At 38.9% G+C, this 25,418-nt stretch overlaps 1 protein-coding gene across 2 annotated transcripts in view; it reads right to left on the minus strand.

The window, feature by feature from the left end:
* The window catches only part of BDP1 (BDP1 general transcription factor IIIB subunit), a 57,047-nt gene that overhangs the window by 22,452 nt on the left and 9,177 nt on the right, over positions 1 to 25,418 (minus strand). For both annotated transcript variants that reach the window (XM_085042614.1, XM_085042613.1), the window contains exons 7-26: positions 25,008 to 25,102; positions 24,351 to 24,405; positions 23,528 to 23,671; positions 21,733 to 22,017; positions 21,209 to 21,380; positions 19,972 to 20,131; positions 17,518 to 17,594; positions 15,397 to 15,541; positions 15,164 to 15,240; positions 14,423 to 14,582; positions 13,929 to 14,011; positions 12,512 to 12,743; positions 11,292 to 11,476; positions 10,418 to 10,634; positions 9,631 to 9,818; positions 8,836 to 9,019; positions 7,351 to 7,460; positions 5,004 to 5,223; positions 4,325 to 4,512; positions 997 to 1,189 (exon numbers count right to left, since the gene is read on the minus strand). In XM_085042614.1, the coding sequence (XP_084898740.1) occupies positions 997 to 1,189; positions 4,325 to 4,512; positions 5,004 to 5,223; positions 7,351 to 7,460; positions 8,836 to 9,019; positions 9,631 to 9,818; positions 10,418 to 10,634; positions 11,292 to 11,476; positions 12,512 to 12,743; positions 13,929 to 14,011; positions 14,423 to 14,582; positions 15,164 to 15,240; positions 15,397 to 15,541; positions 17,518 to 17,594; positions 19,972 to 20,131; positions 21,209 to 21,380; positions 21,733 to 22,017; positions 23,528 to 23,671; positions 24,351 to 24,405; positions 25,008 to 25,102 (3,170 nt within the window). The remainder of the gene's footprint in view (positions 1 to 996; positions 1,190 to 4,324; positions 4,513 to 5,003; positions 5,224 to 7,350; positions 7,461 to 8,835; positions 9,020 to 9,630; positions 9,819 to 10,417; positions 10,635 to 11,291; positions 11,477 to 12,511; positions 12,744 to 13,928; positions 14,012 to 14,422; positions 14,583 to 15,163; positions 15,241 to 15,396; positions 15,542 to 17,517; positions 17,595 to 19,971; positions 20,132 to 21,208; positions 21,381 to 21,732; positions 22,018 to 23,527; positions 23,672 to 24,350; positions 24,406 to 25,007; positions 25,103 to 25,418) is intronic.

Genomic DNA, 25,418 nt, shown 5'->3' on the forward strand with positions numbered 1-25,418 from the left:
ACATGCCCACCTGTCATCTCTGATTACTGAGGATATTCTTCCTCATTGCTTTTAATTATGGGATAGCAGAGGTGTCATTAACTGGTATTATCTATGATGCCTGAAGTCCCCATGCTGCTGGTAGTTAATAGACCAAGACCATGCTCAATTTATCAAGAGCAACAACTCTTTGGAAGCTGGAAAGATGAATAATTTTCTAAAATTACCTATTAATTTAAAGAACAATTTGCAGGGAGGAATTTTTTTTCTGCCTTGGGAACAAACTAGGAAGAAAAAACTATGATACTTAATACAAAAGCATTAAAATATTATTCAACAGACACACAGAGAAACATCAGCAACCACAGTTCTGTCAGCTATGGATACGTGACTAAAATAATATGTTAACTAGAACATTTTAGTCATTCATACAGAAAATAGGAAACACCAGATAAACCTGACTCAGTGATCACAGCATCAGACAGAGAAGGAACTACTCTGGGTTAAGTTAGACCCACTGAGTAAATTTAAGCAGAAGAAGGTGTGAACTTTGTTCACACTCATTTTGATTTCTTAGTACACTTATACTGATTTTGGGTAGTATCTGAAGACAGTTAACTGCCTTATTTTCCACTGTTCAATGAATAACAAACATTAAATTAATTATTAACTAAGTATTAGCATGTATTTATTATAATACATGCCAATATTTATACATTATAATACAAATTATTACAGTATTATAATACAAATTTCATACTTACACACTTAAAATACAGATTTCTGACCGTATAAACCACAGAATTTAGGACAACAGTGTATATTAAATATTTCCAGTTTTTAGATTGTAAGTCCACTTATTCAGCAAAATTTCCAACAGTGAATTAAAAAAAAAAATCTAATAATCACATTAACCCTTTCCAGCCATATACTGGATTTCTGTGCTAGCTACGGTTCTAAGAACTTAGGCAAATGGATTGAGGTATAATTGGCTCAAAATACATTATCAGCACTTACCACTGATACACCTGTTTTTAATAACAACAAACTCTCTTCATTTCTGTTCTCACTGTTGTCCTCTTCTCTGTTTTCACCTTCTTCAGGATAATCTCTTTTTCTAGTAATTCTCATTAGGTCTGACCTTGGGTTCCAGTGGGATTTCCTTGCTCTCTGTTCACATTCTTCTCCAAAACTTAATTTATCACTGGACCTACAAAAATATGTTTCAACATTTACTTCTGAAGAGCTATAAAATACACTCTACAAGTTTAGCTTACTATCAGATATTTAATACTTCTAGCTAGAAATGAACTTGTGTTTTGAATTTCTATTTGCTTAGTTGGTTACATGTAAAAAAACAATTTTAAAAAACCACCAGAAGAAAAGATAATTCAGCAGCAGAAAAAGATTACTTTTTCCCAAAGTAATCAGGACCTTCCTGATTACTTTGGGAAAAATTTTTGAAAGGAAATTTTGAAGGGAGAATTTTTGAAAGCATTTAGTCAGAGTAGGAAGTGTCTGCTATACTAATGAAGGTCCGCAAAATTAAGCGGCCATAGGAACGTTATATTCACTAATTCCAGTGCTCAAGGTTTCACTGCTTTCCAAAAGGACACAATTCTTACATCTGTTCAAACACATTCAAATCAGTAAAACAGAAATCTCAGCTTTCTAAACTAATGACTTGAAAAAAAGGGAAAAAAATAATCCAGAAGACTAAAGTCTAGTAAGCCTCATCTCAGTCCCTGGGAAAGTGACAGAACAAGTAAACCAGGAAACTACTTCTAGACACATGAAAAATAATCTAACTTGGAGTAGTCAGAATGGACTCATAATGGGGAAGTTATGGTCAATAAACTTCACAACCTTTTACAATGAAATGACAGGCTCAATAAATGAAGGGAGAGCAGTAAACAGTGTCTGCCTTTACTCCAGAAAGGCTTGTAACACTAAGGCTGCCTATTCTAACAAGCTCACAAGGGAGCTGATGAACTATGGATTGAAAGTGCACTAAAAATTGAGTCATTGGGTTCTGAGGTTTGCGATCAGTGACTGAAAGTCCAGTTGCAGACCAGTAACCAACAGTGTGCCCTGTGGGTGAATACTGTGTCAAATCCTGCCCAGTATCTTCATAAATGATCTAGGTGATGGGGCAGGGTGTAACCTCAGCAAGTTGACAGATTAGGCAGATCTGGAAGGAATTGCTGACAATCAAAGGTTGTACTGGCCTCCAGAGGGACCTGGAGAGGCTGAAGCAATCCATGGGCTGACAGGAACCTCAGGAAGCTCAGCAAGGGGAGATGCAAAGTCTTGCGCCGCGGCAGGAACAACCAAGGCACCAGCACATGCTGCAAGCCACCCAGGTGGAAAGCAGCTTTGCAGAAAAGAACCCAGCTGTCCTGGTGGTCTCCAAGTTGAACGTGAACCAGGAAGGTGCTATGGCTGCACAAGCAGCTGATGGTGTCCTGGGCTGCAGCAGAAGAAGTGCTGCCAGCAGGCTGAGGGAGGTGATCCTTGTCCCTTATTCAGCACTGATGGAGCCACACCTGGAGGACTGAGCAGTTCTGGGCTCCCTGGTAGGAGAGACCTGGGCACACTGGAGACAGCCCATCAAAGGCTCACACAGATGGTGAAGGGGTAGAAGCATCTCTCCTAGGCTGAAGGAGCAGGAGCTGTTCAACCTGGACAGAAGGCTGGGGGGGGAATCTCTTCAAGAGTTACACAAAAGCCCAAGGTGAGGTTGCTCACATGACAGAGCCAGACTCTTTCCAGGGGTGCCCAGTGACAGGACAGGAGACAATGGGCAAACAATGAAAGACAGGAGGTTCCTTCTGAACACCAGGAAATCCTGTTTTACTGTGAGGGTTACCAAGCACTGGTACAGGCTGCCCAGAGAGACTGTGGAGTCTCCATCCTTGGCAAGATTCAAAAGCTGTCTGGACACTGTACTGGGCAACCAGCTCCAGGTGGCTTAATCGCGGCATTGGACCAGAAGACTTCTAGCAGAACCTTCCACCCTCAGCCGTTTCGTGACTCTGTGAAAGTTCACCATCACAGAAGCCAAGCAGACTGCCAGGTAAGGCCCTTGCCTTGTTAGGACAAAAACAGTGGCACATGATTTCAAATTAATATATTGAAGAGATGTTAAACAGAGTTTCAGAGACAGATGTGAACCAGAAGATAATTTCAAAAAACAGCATAAGTAAATTGATTTGAATCGGCCCTGTATTAGTTAAGACTGAGCAAAAGGTAGCTTATAATGTAACTCATAGCTGTCATACATAAATGGCACTATCTGCCTCATACTGCTCATACTGCTCATACATAAAAAGCATCATTAGAGGAAGTTCTCCTACTGAAAAGAAAAATTGAGGAGACACAGAATACATCTTGGAGAAACATAAAATGAGCTTGCTGTCTGCTTGCCACTTCTCAATTATAAGGGAGTGGACATAGCACTGCTCATTCTTTGATCCATGTTTGTGGTGCACTGTACCCCAAAAATTTATTACTGAGAAATTTAGACAGCTAAACCCTGATTACTTCCTTCTATTTCATCCACGAAGTATCTTCTGAAAAGGAAAACAGCCTTGAAAAAAATCCTCTTAAAAACTCTTATATTACTTAAGAATGCCACCTAGTGACTTTCACAGTACACAGTAGATAACAACTAGCACAGCTCAGAGGCTGTGCTTCCAAAAGCAAGTGTTGCATGAAAACAACTGGACAAATGAACAAAGTTTTTAAAGTACTGTTGTGGCTTAACCCCAGCTGACAACTAAGTGCTGTGCAGGCAGTCAGCCGCCAAACCCCATGGAGGAGGAGATTTGGAAAGAAAAGGTAAATCTTGTCTGTTTAGATAAGAACAGTTTAATAATCAAAACAAAGTAAAATATAAAGGTATGAAAAGGAGAGGCAGACACACAGACAGACAGGAATAAAACCCAAGGGAAACAAGAGATGCAAAAGTGCCCACTACTTGCTGACTGATGCCCAGCCATCCCCAGGCTGTGTTCAGCAGCCCCTGGCCAATTTCCTCCAGTTTATACAGTGAGTATAATGTTCCATGGTATGGAATATCCCTTTGGCCAGTTCGGATCAGCTGTCTTGGCTGTGCTCCCTCCCAGCTGGTTGTGCACCTGCCCACTGGCAGAGCATAAGACACTGAAGTCCTCAACTCAGGGTAAGCACTGCTCAGCAACAACTAAAATGTCATGTATTATCAATGCTATTCTCATACTGACTCCAAAATGCAGCACTGTACCAGCTATTAAGAAGGAAATAAACCCTACCCCAGCTGAAACCAAAACGAGAGGTTTTTTACCTTGTCAACAGGTAACTTTACCTTTCTGTGGTATCCTGAATGCTTCCTAGAGCATCTGTAGATAGACATTCTTCTTGCTCTCCATTGTTGTAGCAGTTTGGTGATTTTTTAGACAAACAAAGCGTTTCTGACATCATGCTTCTCAAATTTATGTCTAGATTGTCATTCTCGGCTGAATTTCCCACAAGCAACAATACCTCCATATCATCCTTTGATTTGAGGAAAAAAAACCCAACAATATTAGAACAAAATACATCACCTGTAAAATAAAGTACTGCAAATTATGATCAAGTTGTTGATCTGAGACAAAATTTTATTTAAAAACTTTCAAGTAGCTTATGGCACCATTACTGTTCCTTGTTCCTCTAGGAAGGCATTTATCTAATAAAAACAGATACTATAATCAATATAGTCCTTAATGAGCAGCCACCAATGAGCTCAGAAGAAACCCAGCAACAGGAATACAGCATGCAGTATCATGAATATGACCAAAATGTTAAAGTTCAAGTGAGTCTTCAGATGTCTTACCAATGTGTTACTAACAGAATTCTGGGAAACCTCATATTAGCATGCAAATATTGAACAATTCTTACTAGTCCAAAATTAATTAATGCATTTACAATAGCTTATTTAGTCAAACATCTGGTGTGGAACCAAGCATCACAAAGTATAGTCAGAAATATATGAACAGAATTCTCACTTTTGAGGAGACAGAGTTTTTAGATTCTTCTGCCACAGGAAGATTCTCTCTTTTATTCATTTCTTCTTCATCTGATGCAGCAAGTGTTTGTACTACTGGAGATTCTTTTTGGCTATATGTTCTTTCTAGGTTTGGTCTAGTTTTTGGAGACTCAGTCCTCGTGAATTGTCCTGGTTTCAGAGCACCCAGATTGCCTTCTTGGGAGGTACATTTTTCAGTACTGGTGAATTTAAGGCAAACAAACAAACAAAAACAAAACCAGAAAAAACACAAACACAAATTATGTCACTTGACATTGGCTGGGAGGGGAAAAAAAGCACTTCTGCACTTAAGTTTTGAATCAACACTTATACAAGAGACTGACAGACCGCTTTGCTGAAAATCAATAAAATGATATTTTCAAATATATTTCTCATTTATGGTTAACTTTGGAGAAGGAGTAACAGAATGTCTTTGTCAAGGCATTTTAAACATTAAAAAAACAAGTTGTGTTGCTAACCATACCACCATTGAAGTATCATCAGTCTAACACATACTTGAGATCTTATGATCCATAGGAAGAGCACATGGGTGGGATCAATGAAAGACAAGTCTCTGACATTTTGCAAAACTTACATGCTATGTATGTCACATATGTGATCGCTACTTAAGCAAATATAGACCCAGTATTAAAAACCCTGGTCAAGAAGAACTGTGAGCTCATACAGATCAAGTATGTACCAGATAAACAATGACAATGAGTGCAGATAAAAAAATGTGCTCTGAAAATACTAGAAGAAGCTGTCTGTAGGCACTTAAAATGAAACACTGTGGAAAGTCAAAAGACAAGGAACAGAAGAATCGACATCTTGTGGTGGTTTTGATTGGCCCAAAACATCAGCAAGGTATCTTTGGCATCTAGGAGAAATTTGAACCCCTCAGAAGCTGTTGTGGTGGGCCTGGGGAGGTGTCTGAGGGGTGGGGAGTGGCACAAAGACAGCTCCTGTGTGTCCTGAGTGCAAGTTCTGGAAGTTTTTTCATCAAGTCCTGCAGAGCCAATCTCTGATGGCTCTGAGAGTGATGGACATGCTGCTGGACAAGTTTGGGCCAATTAGAGGTGCTAGTTACGCCTCTGTGAAAACATATTTAAGACAAAAATCAAAACAATGTAAGCATACACCTCTTTTCAGCTAGAGGAGGAGGTAAAAATACATGATGGGAGAACAACATGGAGACACCAAGGTCAGTGAAGAAGGTGGGGGAGGAGGTGCTCCAGGCTTTGGAGCTGAAAACCCTCTGCTAGCTGTGGTGAAGGCCATGGGGGGAGCAGGAGGTCCCCCTGCAGCCCATGGAGTCCACAAGGATGCAGAAATTCACCCACAGCCCACACCAGAGGAGCACGTGGATGCCTGGAGGAAGCTGTGATCCAGTGGGAGTCTCATCTGAAGAGTTAAAACAGCAAAGGCCTTGCAAGGGAGAGAAAGGCCTTTTCCTTGCTCCTGGGATGGAAGCAGCCTGGCCTTGGCTCGGGAGAGTCTGCACAGCACCTTATGGACAAAGAGACTCATGTTGCAGCAGAATTCGGAAGGAATGTTGCTCGTGAGATTGGACCCACGTCAAAGAAGTTCCCAGAGGACTGTCTCTCGAGGGAGGGACCCCATGGCTAAGTGGAGAACCCCTCTCCCTGATGGACTGACCAGAGAACAAATCCCTACCCTGCCCCCTACCCATGTTCCTGGTTAAGAAGGAGGGAGGGCGGGGTGAGCGGAGAGACTGCTTCTTAAGAGGGTGGGGGTGAGAGCAGAGAAACTGTCTAGAGAGAGAGAGAGAGAGATAAGTAGTATAAATAAAGATAAAGAGTATTTGTAGTAAAGATAAAGAGTATTTGTAGTAGAAGAATTGTGGTGATGAATAGATTTATGGACCTGCTGTGTGGACTGAGAAAATACCCCATACCCTGCCTCCCTACCCGAGCTGTTGGTTGGAAGGAGGGAGGGGGGGTGAGTAGAAAATGCTGTCTTAAGAGGGAGGGGGTGAGTGAACAAAATGCTGTATGAAAAGCTTATTTTTACCTCTCATTTATCCTCTGACTCTGTTAGTAATTAAATCACTTTGGAACTTTAAGTTTGGAGCCTGTCTGCCCTTTCTTCCGTGCGTTCTCCTACCAGTGTCCTATCTCATTTAACTCATGAGATTGGTGTGTGTTTTTACAGTTTTTTTCTTTCCCCTCTCCTGCATGTCTGCAGCAGGAGAGAGTTGGGGTGCCTAGCATTTATTCAGGATCAAACCCTGACACATCTGCAAAAGTGTCTCATTATGCACAGACAAAAGCTTTTCAGATGTAATTTTGCTAAACTCAAAACCTCACCTGCTTTGTTCAGACAGTAAGTTTTCAGAAATAGTGGACACCTGAGGCACTTCTTGCTGTTCCTGTTTGCTCAATAGATCTGCTTGACACAATACAGCTCCATTTTCACCCTTTAATTTACAAGCATGAAGAAAAATAGAAGTATGTAAGTTTTTAAAACAGACATTTATATATAAAAAGAGAAATTGTGCTATTTTCCCAACTGGAATAAGGGTAAGACTCATATTATCATAATTCAATTTATATGCAAGAAGAAATAGAAGTCTTCATAGTCCTGGGATACCTGGAGTTAAGCTCTTAAATACTGTATGCAGCCAAGCATTATGGGAAACAATTGTCTATTTAGCATTCAAGCAATTCCCTAATACATGAAGCATGGTGGAAACCAAACACTTCAGCAAATGGAAAACCTTTGAAAACTGGACACTCCAGAAGGCAGCACAGACACATCCAAGCCACAATAACAACCTCAGATCCAGAAGGCGTTAATAAGCTTTACATCTGTATTTGTCACATTGGTTCCACAAAGAAGCTACTCAAACATATCTTTCAGCACTTCAGGTCTGTGACAGCTTTATTATTAAAGAGAAGCATCAGATCTGCTCTGGTTCTACAGATTTGACCAGCATGGAGCAGATGCATGTGCATGGTTCACAGGCCACAGGTCTAGAACTGCCAAAGCTGAACCACAAGGAACTATCTCAGCTAGGCGTGAGCCAACGGTGGCACTGAAGGGAGAGGACAGATGAATGCAGAACACAAGTACTTTACACAGGCTCATTAACATAACCAGCTATAACCACTCCACAACATAAATCACTCTTGCAAAGCTGTATTCCAAATGTAAGGCTAGTCTATGTAGATATCCCTACATCCATGACACGATTCATGTGCAACCCACAAAATGGTTACAGAGAATGCATCGCACTGTAAATGGCTTTTGAGGATTTCCACACCTTTTACAGTCCCTAGGAAAGCGTCTGTGTGGATACACAGTATCAGTTACTTGTACAAAGTAGAAGAGTATCAGGCACTGTAGTGATGAAGCCAGTTAAAGGTTATCAAATTTTAAAAATCTTTTTTTCCTATCAATAGCTGTCCTCTGCCTTCACTTGAGACATTGTACTAGATTGCTCAACACACTCGTTCATCCAAACAGGAAAGATGAAATGAACAAAAAAAGCTTTTTTTTATGCATTTTTGTTCCAGAGTTTACATTAAATGTGAATAACTCTTTTTCTATCCTGCAATCCAATCAAAATCATATCCTTTGTAAAAAAAAATTAATACTTCAAGTTGTAGACCTCACTGATTTCATACCTACAGCACCTCAGCTTACCAGGGTTTGCAAGTCTTTTTTCATCTAGCTTTTTTCATCTTAGCTTCACATAATGAAACTTCAATGTTTTAATTTTAACTTCATAAAATTTAGCAGGCACTTTGAACCACCTTCGAAGGCAAAGCCTTATTCTCGTTAACGCTTACCATGACAGTATTGTCAAACTCATCTTTTCGCTCTGCTTCAGGCTTTTTCTTCCTCTCATTTTCTGATATTTGTAACTCCTTCTTTCCAACAGCTCTTGCCAAGTTTGGCTTGTACCTCTTGTTCCGTGCCAGCTGGAGAGGTGGAAGAGGTGTTTGTTTACTTTCTTCCTGGGTGCTGCTTTTGCTATCAATTCAAATTAAGACAGAAAAAATAATCCAAAACTTAATACAAAAGCATATTACAAAAACAAACACAGGTCCATTGGTATTACATGTAAGAAACAGGGAGTTTTTAAGAGAAATCTTGTAAACTAAAAGTTCTGCTGAGTTTAAGTAACAAATGACAATTTGTTCCAGCAAACATTTCAAAGCACCATTCTTCCAAATACTTCTGCAACAGAATTAATTGACTCACTGAAGGTATTAATTGACTACTTATTGCTATAAAACCAAAGCAATTTTTGCATGGTTTCTCTGATAAGCAAACTAGTTATTCCCATGCTTACATTAAATGAATCTGGTCTTTCAGGTGATGAAAAAGTTGTAAAGTGAATGATCATTAATTTCATGCTTAGGATAGAAGCTACTGAAATTTTAGTATCACTGGTGTTGAAACTGTAAGAATGGAAATTTTGTGTAGTATTTTCATTAGACTATGTTTGCCAGAGCAAACAAAGACAATTCTGTTCCTTGTCTTTTGTCATTGGGCAATCCATTGGCAATCCATTAGTTGTGAAATACTTACATTGTTACTCATTGTTTTGAGTCAAGAATCAAAAGTAGCTAAGCCCTTACCCTGCATTAGTAGTTGAAATGTCATCTTGGTTAATTTCAGGTGGGCAAAACTCCAGTTCACCATCCTCTGATCTCGGAAATGTTTTTGGGGACTTACAACCTGGCCTGTCAGGAACTTCCTGAGAGCCAAGTGGCTTCTCCTTTCCCAAGGATTCTAGTGGGTTTAAGACATCACATTTTTCCGGTTTCTGAAACATGTAAACACAACGACCAGAAAAAGTCATGTTAATAAGCCAAAAGGAGAGATTGTGATATCTGTGAAGTTCAGTACTTATCACTCGCTGAAATTTTTCCTGCAAGACTCCTCTGTAGCTGTTCATTAATAATTTCCTAGTCTTTTCAGGACAAATACATATTTTTTACTTTAAAACAAAACAGGTTGAAATCTATATTTCTTCTTTGCCATCTCCTATTAATACATTTTCTTTCTTCACTTTCAACTCTATAATGCCACTTTATAATGCCACCTCTATAATGCCACTCTAACGCAATTTCAACTCTATAATGCCACTTCTTTATAATGCCAACTCTATAATGCCGCTTTCTGACTTTGGGTCAGAAAGACGTCTGGACACATAACAACAGATACAGTCATCTTTTTCTCCTCACATATGATTAAGTGAAAGGTACACATGTAGAAACTTTCTACAAGTTTTCATGTAGAAAATTTTAGCTTTTGGAAAGAATTGTTTCAAAAGTTATTAACTTTGTATTTTTTTAAACACTAGTATTTCATTCCACAAATCCAAAAGCTCAAATATAACTAAAGGAAAGAAAAAAGCCTTACATCTGTGTCAGGAAGGATGCTACATTCACTATCACCCTGTGTCAAGTTTTCTTCCTTGTTGGTATCTTTCTGTGATGCACCTTTACTATTTACATCCAGCATTTCTTTTCTACTACTTGCTGTTCTTAAATTTGGCTTCGGTTTCTGGAATCGACTCCGCAGACGCTGACCTGATGACCCAACAGTTTTCCCCTCTTCCTTCTGAGGATGAGATTCGCTACAAAAACAAAAGAACAATCAAAGGCATGGGACAATATGCCATATTTGAGTAGAGCTCTCAGAGCAATAACAAGATTACTGACAGGAAATAAGATCCAATAAAAAAAACAGTGACCACCACCAAAAGCCCCTGTAACTTATACACAGGTAAGCAAAGGTAAACTGCAACTTCCAGATCAGACCTGTAAGACGAGACATTTTAACATGATATATACATTTTAAAAATGCCTTTGTCTAATCATGTTTAAAGCTACCCAGTAGGTTTACAGAACACTTGTGGTTGACTTTTTTTTAAGAGACATTTTAACAGGAAACCAGACCCTGTACTCAAGGATTTATACAAGCACATTGGGATGCACACTGGAGACCAACATGGAGAAGACAATCACAGGGACTGTGAAATAGAAAAATGTATTTATTTGAAAATTTGGCCTACAGTCTAAATATCAAATCAACATCCAAGAGCATGTAAATTTAATGTTTTCAAGCTCTTGGAGTTTTGTTAGTTGAAGTGAAGTATTGTCTTGATTAAAAGTCTCATTCTATATATAAAACCTTCCTGTAATGCTGGGGTTGAATGTAAAATGGTGTAATAGCTAGAGATACTGATGGCTTTGAACCATCTCTTCTCTCCATTTAAACAAAATAACCTTACCCTGTCTTGAAATCCAAAACCTGTTTCGAGACATCTGACAAACCCTTTTCATTTTCATACTTTTCTGCTTCTGTGGACTTTTCTTGGAAACACTGTCTTGTATATATTGAGTTCATCTCAGAATCTGTAGAAACATCTTCTGACATCACACTGGATGGCTGAGTGTCTTCATGAACTGTCAAATCCTAAAATGAATAAAAGTTCCATTCTTAAGATGAAATGTTTGCTCAGTCTCTCTCTAGCAGAGCTGAGGGAAAACGAGAAAATTTTAGTATTTCCTACAGAAACACTGAGATTTCTCTTGCTTCTTGTGCATCCATCTAATAACAGTATTTACTATAAAAGTAAAATTTTTTTTTTTATATTTTCTTACTTAAGTAGTTCACCTTTCGAGACATTTTTTCTTTACATTTCTCTGTTCCAATCTGGTATCACAACACGCCAAAGTGAGATATAATCCATTTCCATGTGCCGTGGTTTTGTCAGAGGAAGAGTTAGCTTTCTTCACAGTGTATAGAATGGGTTTACAGTGTATAGAATGGATTTGTGCTGCACACGGGGTTGATCATATACAGATGTTTTAGCTCTTGCTGAGTAGGGCTTACACAGAGCCAAGGCCTTTTCTACTTTTCGTACTGCGAGGCTGGCAAGGAAGTTGGGGGGTAATACAAGGATGGGAGGGGACATAGCCAGGACAGGTGATCCATACTGTATGACACACAGCTCAGTATATAATGCGTGAGAAATGGCCTTTGTTGTCCCAAGCAACCATTATCCATTATAAAGCCCAGCTTTCCTTGAAATGGCTGAACACCTGTCTGTCCATAGGAAGTAGTGAAAAAAGTTTTCTGTTTATGCTTTGCACACGACTGTAGCTTCTGCTTTCCCTATTAAACCTTACATCCAGTACTCATGGGTTTATCTCAGCCCATTTTCCATCTTTTACCCTTCCAATTCTCCCCCCAGTGCTGTGGGTGGTGCAGTGAGCAAGAGAGTCGATACTTGGTTGCTGACTGGGGTTAAACCTGACATCACAGAAAACTGAACTCAAGTACAAAAGTGAGAAAATTTTATGACAATTTAGTTTATTCTGAAAGAATAAACAACATATGTAAACGCTACCCCTACAAATTATGCTAGTACCGAGGCCTTTGTTACCAAAGACTGCTACCAAGAGCCCAGCAAAACAGTGTCCCTAAGCAACTGCTCAAGAAACTTACACTTTTGAAGCAGGGATCACTGTTTTCATCTTGATGGTGTATTACACTTTTTTCTACTTCTCCATCTTCAGTCGTCTGCCTTTCAGGATCTTTTTCATCTATCAGCTCTTTTTGCCTTGAAACAGTTTTTCCTAGGTTTGGTTTTGGTCTCTGTATTCTACCTCTCTTTAGAGGCGTTGGATTCAGCATGCTCTGTTTGCCATCTTTTTTTAAAACAGCTGTTTCATTAGACCTGGAAGAACACATATGATCCGTTAAGTACATACCACATCTGAAACAAGGTGAAGACTAGAAAACTTTTTTTTTCCTTTTTTTAAAACAGTTATTAACATACACTTATCAAAAATGTATTAGTATCTTCCTGAAAAAATAAAATTACAAGTGTGTCTACTAGGAACTGAGTTTAAACTTACGTTCTGCTTGTTACTTTCCTTTCCCCATTGGACACCACACTAGACAGACCACTTTCTGACTCATAATGGCTACCTTTGTATTCCTATCTAGTCTAGCAGCAGATGGACCTGATTAATTAAATAGTTTTTAAAAAATCACAAATATTCAGTTTTTCTTTAGTGTATTCAGAAAATACATAAATAACTTTGTTATCTTACTAGAGTAAAAATATCTGTAGTGCATTAGTACAACTGTCAGATCCCTCTATGCCTTTTTACACTGAGCGCCTAATTACAGAGCAGGTTAATGAAAGAAATAACTGTGAACATATTTTTCTGGCATGTTATCAAACCTGGTTTATCTCCATTCATCCTCTTCAACTATCTCCCTTTAAAAACAAAAGTCTGAGTTGGCTTTTTTTTTGTTTGTTTGTTTCTATTGTTGGTTTAGCTTGTTTGGGTTTTTTTGGGGTGGTGGATTTGGGGAAAAGGGGCAGTTGGTTTTTTGGATTTTTATTTTTTACAATCTCTTCTGTAAAACATAGTCCTTTTACACTAAAGCTGTCACTTCACTGAAGAAAAACGCAACACTTAATAAATACGTGCATTAAACTACCCACATATTGGATCTTTTTCTTCCTCTTATTTGACACCTAACACTTAACTGCACTTTAAGAACAACACCTACTCCTATCGTTTAAGTACTTCACCACTGAAATGGATGCACTTTAGTATTGAAAGTGAGTAGCTACGGCATGTTTTAGTTTTCAAGGCACTAAGTTTTCAGCTTTTTTTGTATTTACCATAACTGACTTCTAATTTAAAAGCACCCCTTTAAAAACAAAAGTGCTTAACATATGTTTCATGAATTTATGACGATTCCTATTCTGCCCTCAATTTCTGTCTCATTGCAGGAGTTTCTTAAAAAACTTTGATCATTCCACACTGTAAAATACTGCCAGTAGTGACAGGAATGGTAAATAGCAGGACAGCAGCGCCTATCTTCTTATTTTTCTCACACTTACTGACACATTGTCTCCAGGACTTTGTCATCCTTTCCTGCAGCATCTTCTCTGGTCCCATCAGATCTATTACTTTGGTCATTATTCTGAACAGAAACAGAACATTATGACATGAACTGTGTTACATTTTTAAGTACAGTATCACCTAACTGACAAAGTAACTTTCCATAAGAGGAGACAAAATAGATGGCTTATAACACACATACAATTACAACGTACATTTCACAGTCAGACAGGTGCAGTAAAAGCTAGATCAAACACCTACACAGCTGTATTTGCTGTAGGACATGAAAGATTATTGGTATCTACAGTTTATGTAAAAACTTCTAAGCATAGTTGAGGTTTCTAAGCAACATCACACTGTCACTGAAAGCAGGTAAAGTAAGTGGCTACTCACGAGCAAAAAAGTAAAGAAAAAACCCAAAAAGATAGCATTACTGTTGCATCCAGCAGCTTTTTAGCTAACACATCTTCAGTTACAGTACTTTATTAGATACCTGTTCAGGAGTCCCCTTAGGCTGTAGGTGGGACATTTTATCATTTCCTGCATCTTTTTCAGGCTCCTCTTTTCTTCCAGATGCTCTTGTAACATTAGGTTTAAATCTCTGTCGATAACCTCTAATGACCGTCTTTGCAATTGCAGTTTTTCCAGCTTCTCTGCACAAAGCATCCACAACAGTGACATTTACTCCATAATATTCAAGCCTATCTAACATCCAAGGTCTTACACAGAAGACCTTTTTTGGAATTGTGTTATCTTCAGAAAGATTGCACAAACTTACACAGTTGCTTCACACAATAAACAAGCTTTGTTTAGTCTTAAGAGAGTGAAAACTCCATTTATCTACTATATTGAAAGGAGATTAATTTATCACACAGGGGAGGAACCTAACTAGACTGCATACCATAGCTGCTTCTGCAAGTGTCAGAAGCACAGCCATTACCTGATAACTGAGGCCGGAAGGAAAGCAAAGCCATAGTTACCACTTCCCCCTCTCAAATGTCAGGCATTGTTGATACTTCATAAAATAACGCTTCCCTCAACTTTCCAGAAAAGATGTACATACCTTCTACCATAGTACCACCTGATATAATCCAAAAAATGCTAAAGTCGGTTTTAAGAGTTGTATTAAAGCTTCACAGTTACTGCTATCTTTTTCTAAGACAACAACATGGACTAAATTAACAATCACAGTTGGTTAGTTCCAGGAGACTGAAAAAGTGATCTCAATACTTACTCAGATTCAGTATCCAAATCCCTGTTCTCTACTTCTGCGGCTTCATTTCTGTTTCTTCCACTGTCCTCTTCAGAGCACTGGAATTGAGGCAAGGAATATTACTCTGTGACAAGTGTCTGATATCTCAGTAGCAGTTTCCAAAATCTTACTTATAAGACCCTCACTCAATCCACATTGAGCAAAACAGATGCACCATCAAGAACAACATAATAAGTAACATTCCTCTTTCTGACCTTTTCATCTGCATTTGCAAGGGTTGAAGAGGAAGTTTTGGCCTCCATTTTGTCTTGTTTTGCTGTCTCCCTCCTTCCAGACGATCTTACTAAATTGGGTTTAGGTCTTTGCAAGCGCCTTCTATCTGCTGACTTTTCAGTTTTCCTTAAGATATGAAAAAAGGTGGTATACATTACTACTGAAGAAAAACTTAAAGACTCAAATGGCTCAAGATGCACTTCAAGAGCATCACAGACTACATGGGTCAAGACATTGCATGCAGCAAGGTAATAAACAGAAAAAAATAATTGCAACTTTCTGATATTAAAAGACATGCTATAATGTTATGAAAAGAGCATCAAGTAAACGCTAATAACTGTCTTGGGTTACATGGAAGGTGTAACCAAAAGTATTTATTCCATTACTATCTTCATAAGCTGTTAAAACAAATAGGGCAGGGGTCTTTATCTTCAGCATGACTCAGCCCTGATAAGATCCTCCAGGGGGCTATCTCTGCTCATGGGCCATCAAGGTCTCTGGGAATAACTCATTAAATTATATCATCCCTTTGTGAGATGCCCTGCTCATGGGGAGGAACCCCATTCCTACCTGTATATAAGCTACCTGTATATAAGCTGAGGCTTGGAAAACTATGGGGCACTTCCACTGGATTCCCAGAGCAGGAGAGCTTGGGAGTCACTACTGGACTTCCAGAGACCAACCAGATCTTTCTTCAGGATCACCACTTCAACCAGATCACATCCAACACTCCAACAAGGCTGCAGCCACCATTTAACTGAACTGCTATCACCATCCTGGCCAAGAGGGTGGCAGGTTGTATTCTGACTTTGTCAGTTTACTCTGGTGTTTTTGTACTATTGTCTTTACTGTAATTTTTCCTGTTAAATTGCAGTTCTGACTTGGAGTCTCTCACAGCATATTTGTGTGGGGTTAATTCCTCGGTTAGTTTGTTTTCAAACTAGCACAACTTTGCTAGCTTTCAGTGGAATCTACTTAACTATTCTTGAAGGAAACACTTCCTGCAGTTAAATAAGCAGGAATATTTCTTCTACTAGGGATTCACAATTCATGTCAGTATGATTAATTTTATATAGAAACAATACTAATCTGCCCTATATACAATATTTTGCATCTGCCTCTCCTGTCCACCCCCCTCCCCTTTCAAAGCTATCTTAGTCATAGAACAACAAACTGTTTTCGAATACCTTGTCCTACTGCCGACATTCACATGATACTGAAGAAAGGAGTACATACATCACTCTCTGTGTCCTTAAGCATTACAATGGCATGTCCTGGGATTCACTCACTGACACAGCCCTACATCTTACCAATAATCTTCAGATTGGGAACTACTACCTTTTCTTATGTTCTCCCTAGAACAGGACAAATAAAGCTTTGACAATCTTTATCAAAGGAGTGAGCTGCCCTTCAAAAAGGGAAAGACAGAAGTATGAAAACCAGTTTAGCATTAACTAGTACCCCATCCCCAAGTCACCTTTAAAAAACTATATAATGAAATAAGAAGTCAATGGTCACACAAAAATGAAAACTTCTTTAAACACCATTTCACAATGTCAGAAAGAGTCACCAAAATTAACTTCATAAAGGAATGCAGATAAGAGAGAGAGATCTTGGAGTATCTTCCATCTTAGAAACTTGCACCAAGTCCCAAATAGCAACAATTTCCAAACAGCAAAGAAGAAACACACCACACACATGATGTGTACAGCTTAAAATCTCCAATAGACAACTATGAATATCAAGGTACTCAGTGAGTCCCTTCTATTAAAAAACAAATTTCACAACCAAGCCTTACCCACAATGTGGCACAATTTCTTCAATCTCTTGCTAGCTGTAGAAAGACCAGCTTTTTTTTCCTAAGCTTAGCTAAGTCTTTCCCCCTGTTCCCATCTAAATTTAGGTCTTAGCCAATGCACTGTTACTCAGTAATCACAACTTCTGTCAAAGAACTTCAATATGGAAAACAAGTTACCGTGACCTCCTGACTGGTTCAACCTGCTGTGGTAAACTGGATTTACATCCAAATTAAGTAGATGCAGGTTTAGTACAAGTAAGTACTAAACAGTTATTTTACTGCAAAGTAAAAGAATTCTACTTACGTGATTTCAGACTGTGAACCACCTTCTGATGCACTCTGTTTTTCATCTGGTTTTCTTGAGTCATCTATATCTTTGTCCTGAGAAAGAAAAGAAATGCAGAAAAGAAACAATCAACTTAGATGATCTTTTATTGTAATGTAAAGAAAAGCAGAAACAAGATTCCCATAGTGATTGAGAGTGGAAGGGTCTGCTAGATGTCTTCTGGTCCAACCCCCTGATCAAAGGTAGTTGGTTAATCTGGACCAGATGCCAGGCATCTACCAAAGTCACTTACTCACTCCCCTCTGCAGCTGGACAGAGGAGAATAAATTTAATGCAGGGTCCATGGTTGAGAAAAGTATCAGGAGAGATCATTCACCAGATACTGTCACAAGCAAAACAGGTTCAACTTGAGAGATATGAAGTGAATTTACTGCTGACAAAATCAGAGCAGGACAATGATAAGTAAAATAAGCCCTTAAAAACACCTTCCTCTCGCCCCTTCCTCCTTCCAGCTCTACCTCCTACCCCAGTGGTGCAAGGAGACAGGGAATGGGGGTTATGGTCAGTTCATCACCCAAGGCTTCTCCCTCTGCTTGGGGAGAGGAGTCATTCCCCTGCTGCACCGTGGGGTTCCTCCCACGGGAAACAGCTCTCCATGAACTCCTCTGACATGGCTCCATCTCACAAGCAGCAGCTCTCTGTGAACTGCTGCAGGCTGAGTCCATCCCAGGGGCACCAGTGCCCCTCACACTGCTGCAGTGTGGTCACTCTTCCATGGGGTGCAGTCCTTCAAGGACAAGCTGCTCCAGCATGGGAGCAGGGCCCCTCTCTCCATGGACCTCCCATGGGCTGCAGGGGCACAGCTGCTTCTCCATGGTCTCCACCATGGGCTGCAGGGGAATCTCAGCTCCAGTACCTGGAGCATCTCCTCCTCATCCTTCTGCACTGACCTTGGTGTCTGCAGAGTTGTTTGTCTCACGTGTTCTCACTCTGCTCTTCTCTGGTCATAATAACAGCACAACCCCTTTTTACTCTGAATTCTTCTGAAATATGTTATCACAGAGGCGTTACCATAATTTCTAATTGGCCCAGCCTTCACCACAAGCATGTCCGTCTTCGGAGGCACCAGGGACTGGCTCTGATGGACATGGAAGAAGCATCCAGCAGCTTCTCAGAGAAGCCATCCCTGTAGCCCCTCTGCTACCAAAACCAGGCCATGCAAAACCAATGCCGCGATTAAGCCACCTGGAGCTGGTTGCCCAGTACAGTGTCCAGACAGCTTTTGAATCTTGCCAAGGATGGAGACTCCACAGTCTCTCTGGGCAGCCTGTACCAGTGCTTGGTAACCCTCACAGTAAAACAGGATTTCCTGGTGTTCAGAAGGAACCTCCTGTCTTTCATTGTTTGCCCATTGTCTCCTGTCCTGTCACTGGGCACCCCTGGAAAGAGTCTGGCTCTGTCATGTGAGCAACCTCACCTTGGGCTTTTGTGTAACTCTTGAAGAGATTCCCCCCCCAGCCTTCTGTCCAGGTTGAACAGCTCCTGCTCCTTCAGCCTAGGAGAGATGCTTCTACCCCTTCACCATCTGTGTGAGCCTTTGATGGGCTGTCTCCAGTGTGCCCAGGTCTCTCCTACCAGGGAGCCCAGAACTGCTCAGTCCTCCAGGTGTGGCTCCATCAGTGCTGAATAAGGGACAAGGATCACCTCCCTCAGCCTGCTGGCAGCACTTCTTCTGCTGCAGCCCAGGACACCATCAGCTGCTTATGCAGCCATAGCACCTTCCTGGTTCACGTTCAACTTGGAGACCACCAGGACAGCTGGGTTCTTTTCTGCAAAGCTGCTTTCCACCTGGGTGGCTTGCAGCATGTGCTGGTGCCTTGGTTGTTCCTGCCGCGGCGCAAGACTTTGCATCTCCCCTTGCTGAGCTTCCTGAGGTTCCTGTCAGCCCATGGATTGCTTCAGCCTCTCCAGGTCCCTCTGGAGGCCAGTACAACCTTTGATTGTCAGCAATTCCTTCCAGATCTGCCTAATCTGTCAACTTGCTGAGGTTACACCCTGCCCCATCATCCAGATCATTAGTGGAGCAGCACAAACAACCCAATGCACGTTCCACGCAAATCAGTTTCCAACATCAGGCCAGTAAGCATATGCCAGCAAACTCCTGCTCCAAGGCCTAGCTGCTCATTATGCAGTCCTTCACTTTTGAGTAAATAAATTGCTCAGCTGTTCAAATTGTCTATAAGTCGGGCATGCACAGTATACTCTCTGAATAAATTTAGGTTAACAGACAACACATTAAACCCAGGAAAATTGGCAGTATTTAAATTTTGGTGATGTTCTTAGGCCTGTTGATTGTTTTCCACCTAGTGGTGAAAACATCAGAAACAACCAAGAAATGGCTTTGGTTTACAAACCACTTTTAGTGGTCAAGGGCAAGATCTTGAGGCGAACTACATATAAAAATAATAATACCTTTGTTTCTGTAGTTTCTACAGATTGTCTTTCCTTGCTTCTAATATTTGAAATCAGTAACTCTGAAATCTGGTTTTCATGTGATGCATCATCTCTAGCATCTCTGGTTTTCAATTCAGCACATTCTGATTCCAGTATAACATCATTGCTACCTTCAAGGCTGAAACAAATAAAAGCATACAGGAACATTAGTGCATTTGTAGAAAAAAACACCTATTTCTGCTTACAGACAGATCAAGTTGCACAGAAAAATTATGCCATTTTGATGCTATATAACCACCCACCCAGGTTTCAGAGAATCTCACAAAGTTTTAGTGATATTTGCAGAATATGAGCTTTAAAACAACTTTTGTACTTTGCATGCAATTGTAAGATTATGTTAAAATCACATCTGATTATTCTAGACTGACTGCTTTTGAAAAATAAACTTTAACATGAACACTCTACATAGATGCTCTTTTCCTATGATCTTTTGTAACAACCTATGTTGAGTCCTAAAGCAAAAAACTGTTCCTTCATATGCTTCTAATGAATTATTAAAGAAAATTAAAGCTTCTGGGAATCTGTATAAAATAACAAGCAATTAGAATGCAGCTAAATACAACAAATTAACATGCAAAATTCTCAAGTAGCATTCAGAGTTTCATAATGAATTTTTAGTTTACAGTTTTCACATATAACAAGTTTAAGAAGCATTCCCTTTCTTTCTAATAAAAGTATGCCCAAAACAGAAACCAAAAGCTTGCCTCTCACCCAGATTCTGCATAAATAGTCTAAGCAACATTCCTTTTCCACAAGAACCATTTTATTACAGATAAAAGATCCAAGTATATGGAACTACTTAGTATGTTCCAAGCATAACTCTACTTATCAACATTATCAAGCTGTGCTTCAAGAGAAATATTAGCAGTTAGGATAAACCAGTGGTCTTCCTAAACACCCTTAAAAACCTAACTAACTTTTGGAAGTGACTTTACTAATTATGTACATTAATTTTGCAAGGGCAGCCCACTAGGGCAGGGAATATTTTGAGTGTGAAAATCATAAACAGCTTACTAAACCCCAGGACAGTTCTCAGAAACCTCATAAACAGCTTACTAAACCCCAGGACAGTTCTCAGAAACCAGAAATCTGCAATTGTTTGGCAGCTAACACGGTGGTAAACATGAACAAATAAAACCAATATTAAAACTTTGTACTATTTTTTTTTGCCTAAGCTTTCCATTATAAACATTACCTGCATAAATCAACACTTTCTCTCTCCATTTGGTCATTCACTGGTAAAGAGGACTCTGATCTCTCTTCCTGTGTTACAGCAGTCTCATCTTGTTTTCCTTCAACAGCACAATCCACTTCTTCACTACAGGTAGTATGACCATCATTGCTTGCACCATGTATCACTTTTTTCCCTGGTAATTAGTAAGAATTAAATAAATTTGGACATCCTGGGAAACATCCTAGAATTCCATTAATAAAATCCTAGCTACAGGGAAAAAGAGTTAATATAAGACTAAAAATCCCAGTAGAAAAATTATAAGTATTAAGAATTAGGAGATCTGTTCTCATCTAAAACAAAGTATGTTTAGATTTAGAATGAAAGCTGATTTTGAAAGGTACTGTTCCATTAAAATTTTCCTATTAAACCCCCCACAAGCCAGATCAGCAATATAAATCAAAAACCAAATTCTCCCTTTTGTGTTTGCAATGTTTTTATATAAATTTATATCTGAGCATTAGAAAGTGAGCATTTTTGCCTCTTACTTTTATTAGACGATTTCCCTTCCTCAGTAGTTTTTGAGGGAACAGACATTTCTTCTGGAACATTCTCCACTTCCTGTTCAACATCATCTTTCCTCTTCTTCTTTCTCTTCTTTTTTGCAAATGCTGGCTCTAATGCAACTTGCTCTTCTGCCTGTTCAGAAATGCTCAGAGATTCCTCATTTTCCTTCTCAGCTGTCACACCATCTGCTTCTGTTTCTGCATCTGAAATTCCAGCTTCCTGAAGTTCATCTTGATCATTAGCAGCTTCTGCGCTGGCAGCTTTTGCTATTGAGACAATATGGCTCTTGGTTAATAGACTGGTAGAGTACTAGGAGCCATAAATAGCAAAGGCATTTCTAGTAAAAACATTTGTGTGCTCATATATCAGTGCCAATACACTGCCAGGCATATGAGCAGGACCAGGGAAAGCCAGTCATTGACTTGCCAGCATAGATTCAGCATAGATTAACTTCAGCATTTAATGCAAAACATACTCTGTACATGGGACAACACTTCACCGTGTAAAGTCAATATGGGATGTAAAGCCAATTTAGTAAATGTTATTGTGCCTACGCTTTTTTGCAGTTTACATAGTCACATTTAGGTTCAGGGAAAATATATATTACTATTTCTAAAAAGAATTATCATATCTCTGCAAAAATAGGTGATGATATTTACAGAACACATACCATGAAAAAGTAATTTTTTATCAAGAAATGTATTACAGTTGATCATTCCTCATAAGAAAGCTGAAATATTATCTAGCTAGTAATTGACAAGTTATTTTCTGGGTTTAGTAATTTTCTAAAATTTTCCTCCCCTCTGTTTTAAGGATATTTTATCTTGATCCTCTATTTAGAAGAACTTTACCCTTTGTTTTATTACACTTAAATAAACTTGTTTCTCTGTAATTAAGAAGTCCAAAATGCAGGAGAAGTAGAAAAGCACACTCACATTGCTTTATGCGCAAACTACCTTTAATCTACCACTAAAGTGTAGAAACAGAATTTCTCTACATGGTTTTAAGTCCTAATACGTGGAATATTTGACTTAAATCCAAAATCAAGGCTACAGAAAAGCAGCAACTACTTCAATTTTAAGAGATGCTGCTTCCCAGCTAGCACCCCCTTTAAAAAGATTGTTCACAATATCACAAAAGAATGGGTCCTTGTAGAACAAAGAAGTAAACAACACCACAGAATTAGCAAGACATTTATGAAATGGTGTCAGTATAACTGTTTTTAATTAAAGCACATCTGTGAAAGGTCCCTTCCCAGGTACTAAGGTAATAAGACACAGTGGTAATCAAAAGTAATTAAACATAATCTTTATTTTGAATAGACCAGAAAGATAAAACAACTTTTACACAATTCTCTGAAAAGAATCACACCCCTCAGACTTAAAACAGAACCCTAAAAAGAAGAGGATTTTAAATGCAAGAAAACTTTCAACACAGAAGAGTTTGCCAAAAACCTGATTTTAGTCCAAAGGTTCTACAAGTGAATTCATTTGCAGCTAAAGAAGATACTTACCAATCGGTAAATTAGAACATCAGCATTTCAGATTACAGAAGAGCACTAATTTCACTGTGGTCTCACACTTCTGCTCTGTTACTAATTATTACCATCCTGCACATCAGTAAACTTCACCAGAAAAAGTTACACTATGAAGTTAAGACCCTCCTGCCCTGTCCACAACAGGAAAGGAAAAGATTCCCTATGTGATTTTTCCTCTGCTAGCAATACACTACTGACCACTGATCTGTAATGCAACCTCAAACATTCTTCTAAAGTACCTTTTGACTTTTTCTGCGGCCTTGGAGACTTCTTTTCCTTTGGCTTCTGGCTTTTAACAGTCTTTTGCTTCCTCTTTTCCTCATCTGCTAAGACCTTCGCAAGCAGCTGGGCAAAGAATTCAAAATCAAAGGGCCTTTTTTCTTCTATCAGATTAAAGCAAAGAAATATAACAGATTTCAAAGTTGATTATTTTCTCGAGTTTCAGCTTTGTAAAATAATCAGTGATACATGGCATGATATTAAAAAGCAATGGCTATATACATTTAAACAGAATTCTTCTTGAAAATATTTTCTGTATCATTTGAGCAGGGATTGAAGTTAACATAAAGGTGACTGAATTATGATAGCTTTGTTCTAAAAAACAAGTCATAATACCAGGTAGTTCAAAAAAATTAAGAACTGACAAATACACAAATTGTACCACAGTATAAAAAAATGTATTCACATGCTGCTGTAGGATGTATGTACCTCATTCAACTAACAAAGAAAGTCTTTAAGAACTCTCAAAGCAGTTTAAAAAAAATAACTGTGCTCGAAATTCCCATGGATCAGAAGAATTATCTTCAACTGAATATACAGAAGGAAGTTTATATTAATCCTATTTAGCAGACATCTAGAAAAGACAGAAAATAAACCTAAAGATTGTTAATGTGACCTACGCTTGTTATAAAAGCCCAAGATCCCACCGCCTGTGGACTCATCCATGAGCAAAAAATTTCTTATAAATTCATTCAAGCAAGGCAAAGCACAGAAATTACCATGAAAATAGACGGCTACCCCTTAATGACTCATTGTAGGGTGAGGTATAGTTACTTTACTTACTGAAAGCTTTGTCTATTCTCCATCCATTAGCTTTTTCTTCACGTTTAAACTTGTTCTAAAAGCAAATGCACAGTTGTCTTTATCATTAAGCAAGAAATGCAACAGTATGTTCTACAAAATGGCAGCTCAAGATAAGTCTTCAGTGCAACAAATGAACTGAAGTTGTTCAAATTTACATGCACACTCATAGAACACATACAGAAGTCTGTAATTAATTTTTAAATACAAAATCTGTTAGCAGTAGATATCACGTTACACTTTTAAAATTATTTTCAACACCTTTTCCTGGTTTTCAATCTAAGCAAGGTTTGAAATATCAAATACTTTCCCAACTGTGTACAACTAGAGAACACAGAAGCCCTCACCGAACAGCCATTTAGCCTTATCTGCATTCTTCAGTTAAAACAAAGACACAGTGTGTCTAAGTATTCTAGATTTACTTGATACATTGATTGAAATTCAACCAGTATTTTAATGTTTCAGATACTCAAAACCTCTTGACACAGGTATTAAAAAAATGCCTTACTATGGAGACAATTAGCACCAAAATTATCAACAGTAACAGAGGAAGCACTGGAATGCAAATGAGAATGCCATTGACAAAAAGAAAAGCAAAACCAGATGTTTAATGGCTTCATCGAGTGCTTTAATTTTTACCTTAATTTCTGCTCTGGCTCTATGAGGAAACAGCCGTCCAATCAAGGAGAAGTCTGTTCCTACCATACTGATAGCTAAAAAGAACATGTCTGTCTCTAGAAGGGAAAAAAAAGAAAAAATTATACACACTTAAGTATTTGCTAAACCATCCTTCTTACTAAAACACCTTGCAAACAATGTCATGAGATCAGTAGCTTTGAGGTTGTCTACTGTAACTGCAAGACCAAGTGAGTATATGTGCAGTATTTTTGTTATTTTACCTAGGTACCTCTAACAACATTGGCTGAATGAACTATCAACAGAAAGAATTGTCTGATCTATTATAAAACTGCAGAATGTGAAATATGTTTTCTAAAGCTAGTGAATCAAAGCTAACCAACCTCAAATTGTCCATATCCATTTTTATAATGA

The sequence above is a fragment of the Lichenostomus cassidix genome, chromosome Z (assembly GCF_008360975.1).
Source record: "Lichenostomus cassidix isolate B80296 chromosome Z, HeHo_3.0, whole genome shotgun sequence".
Classification (NCBI taxonomy): domain Eukaryota; kingdom Metazoa; phylum Chordata; class Aves; order Passeriformes; family Meliphagidae; genus Lichenostomus; species Lichenostomus cassidix.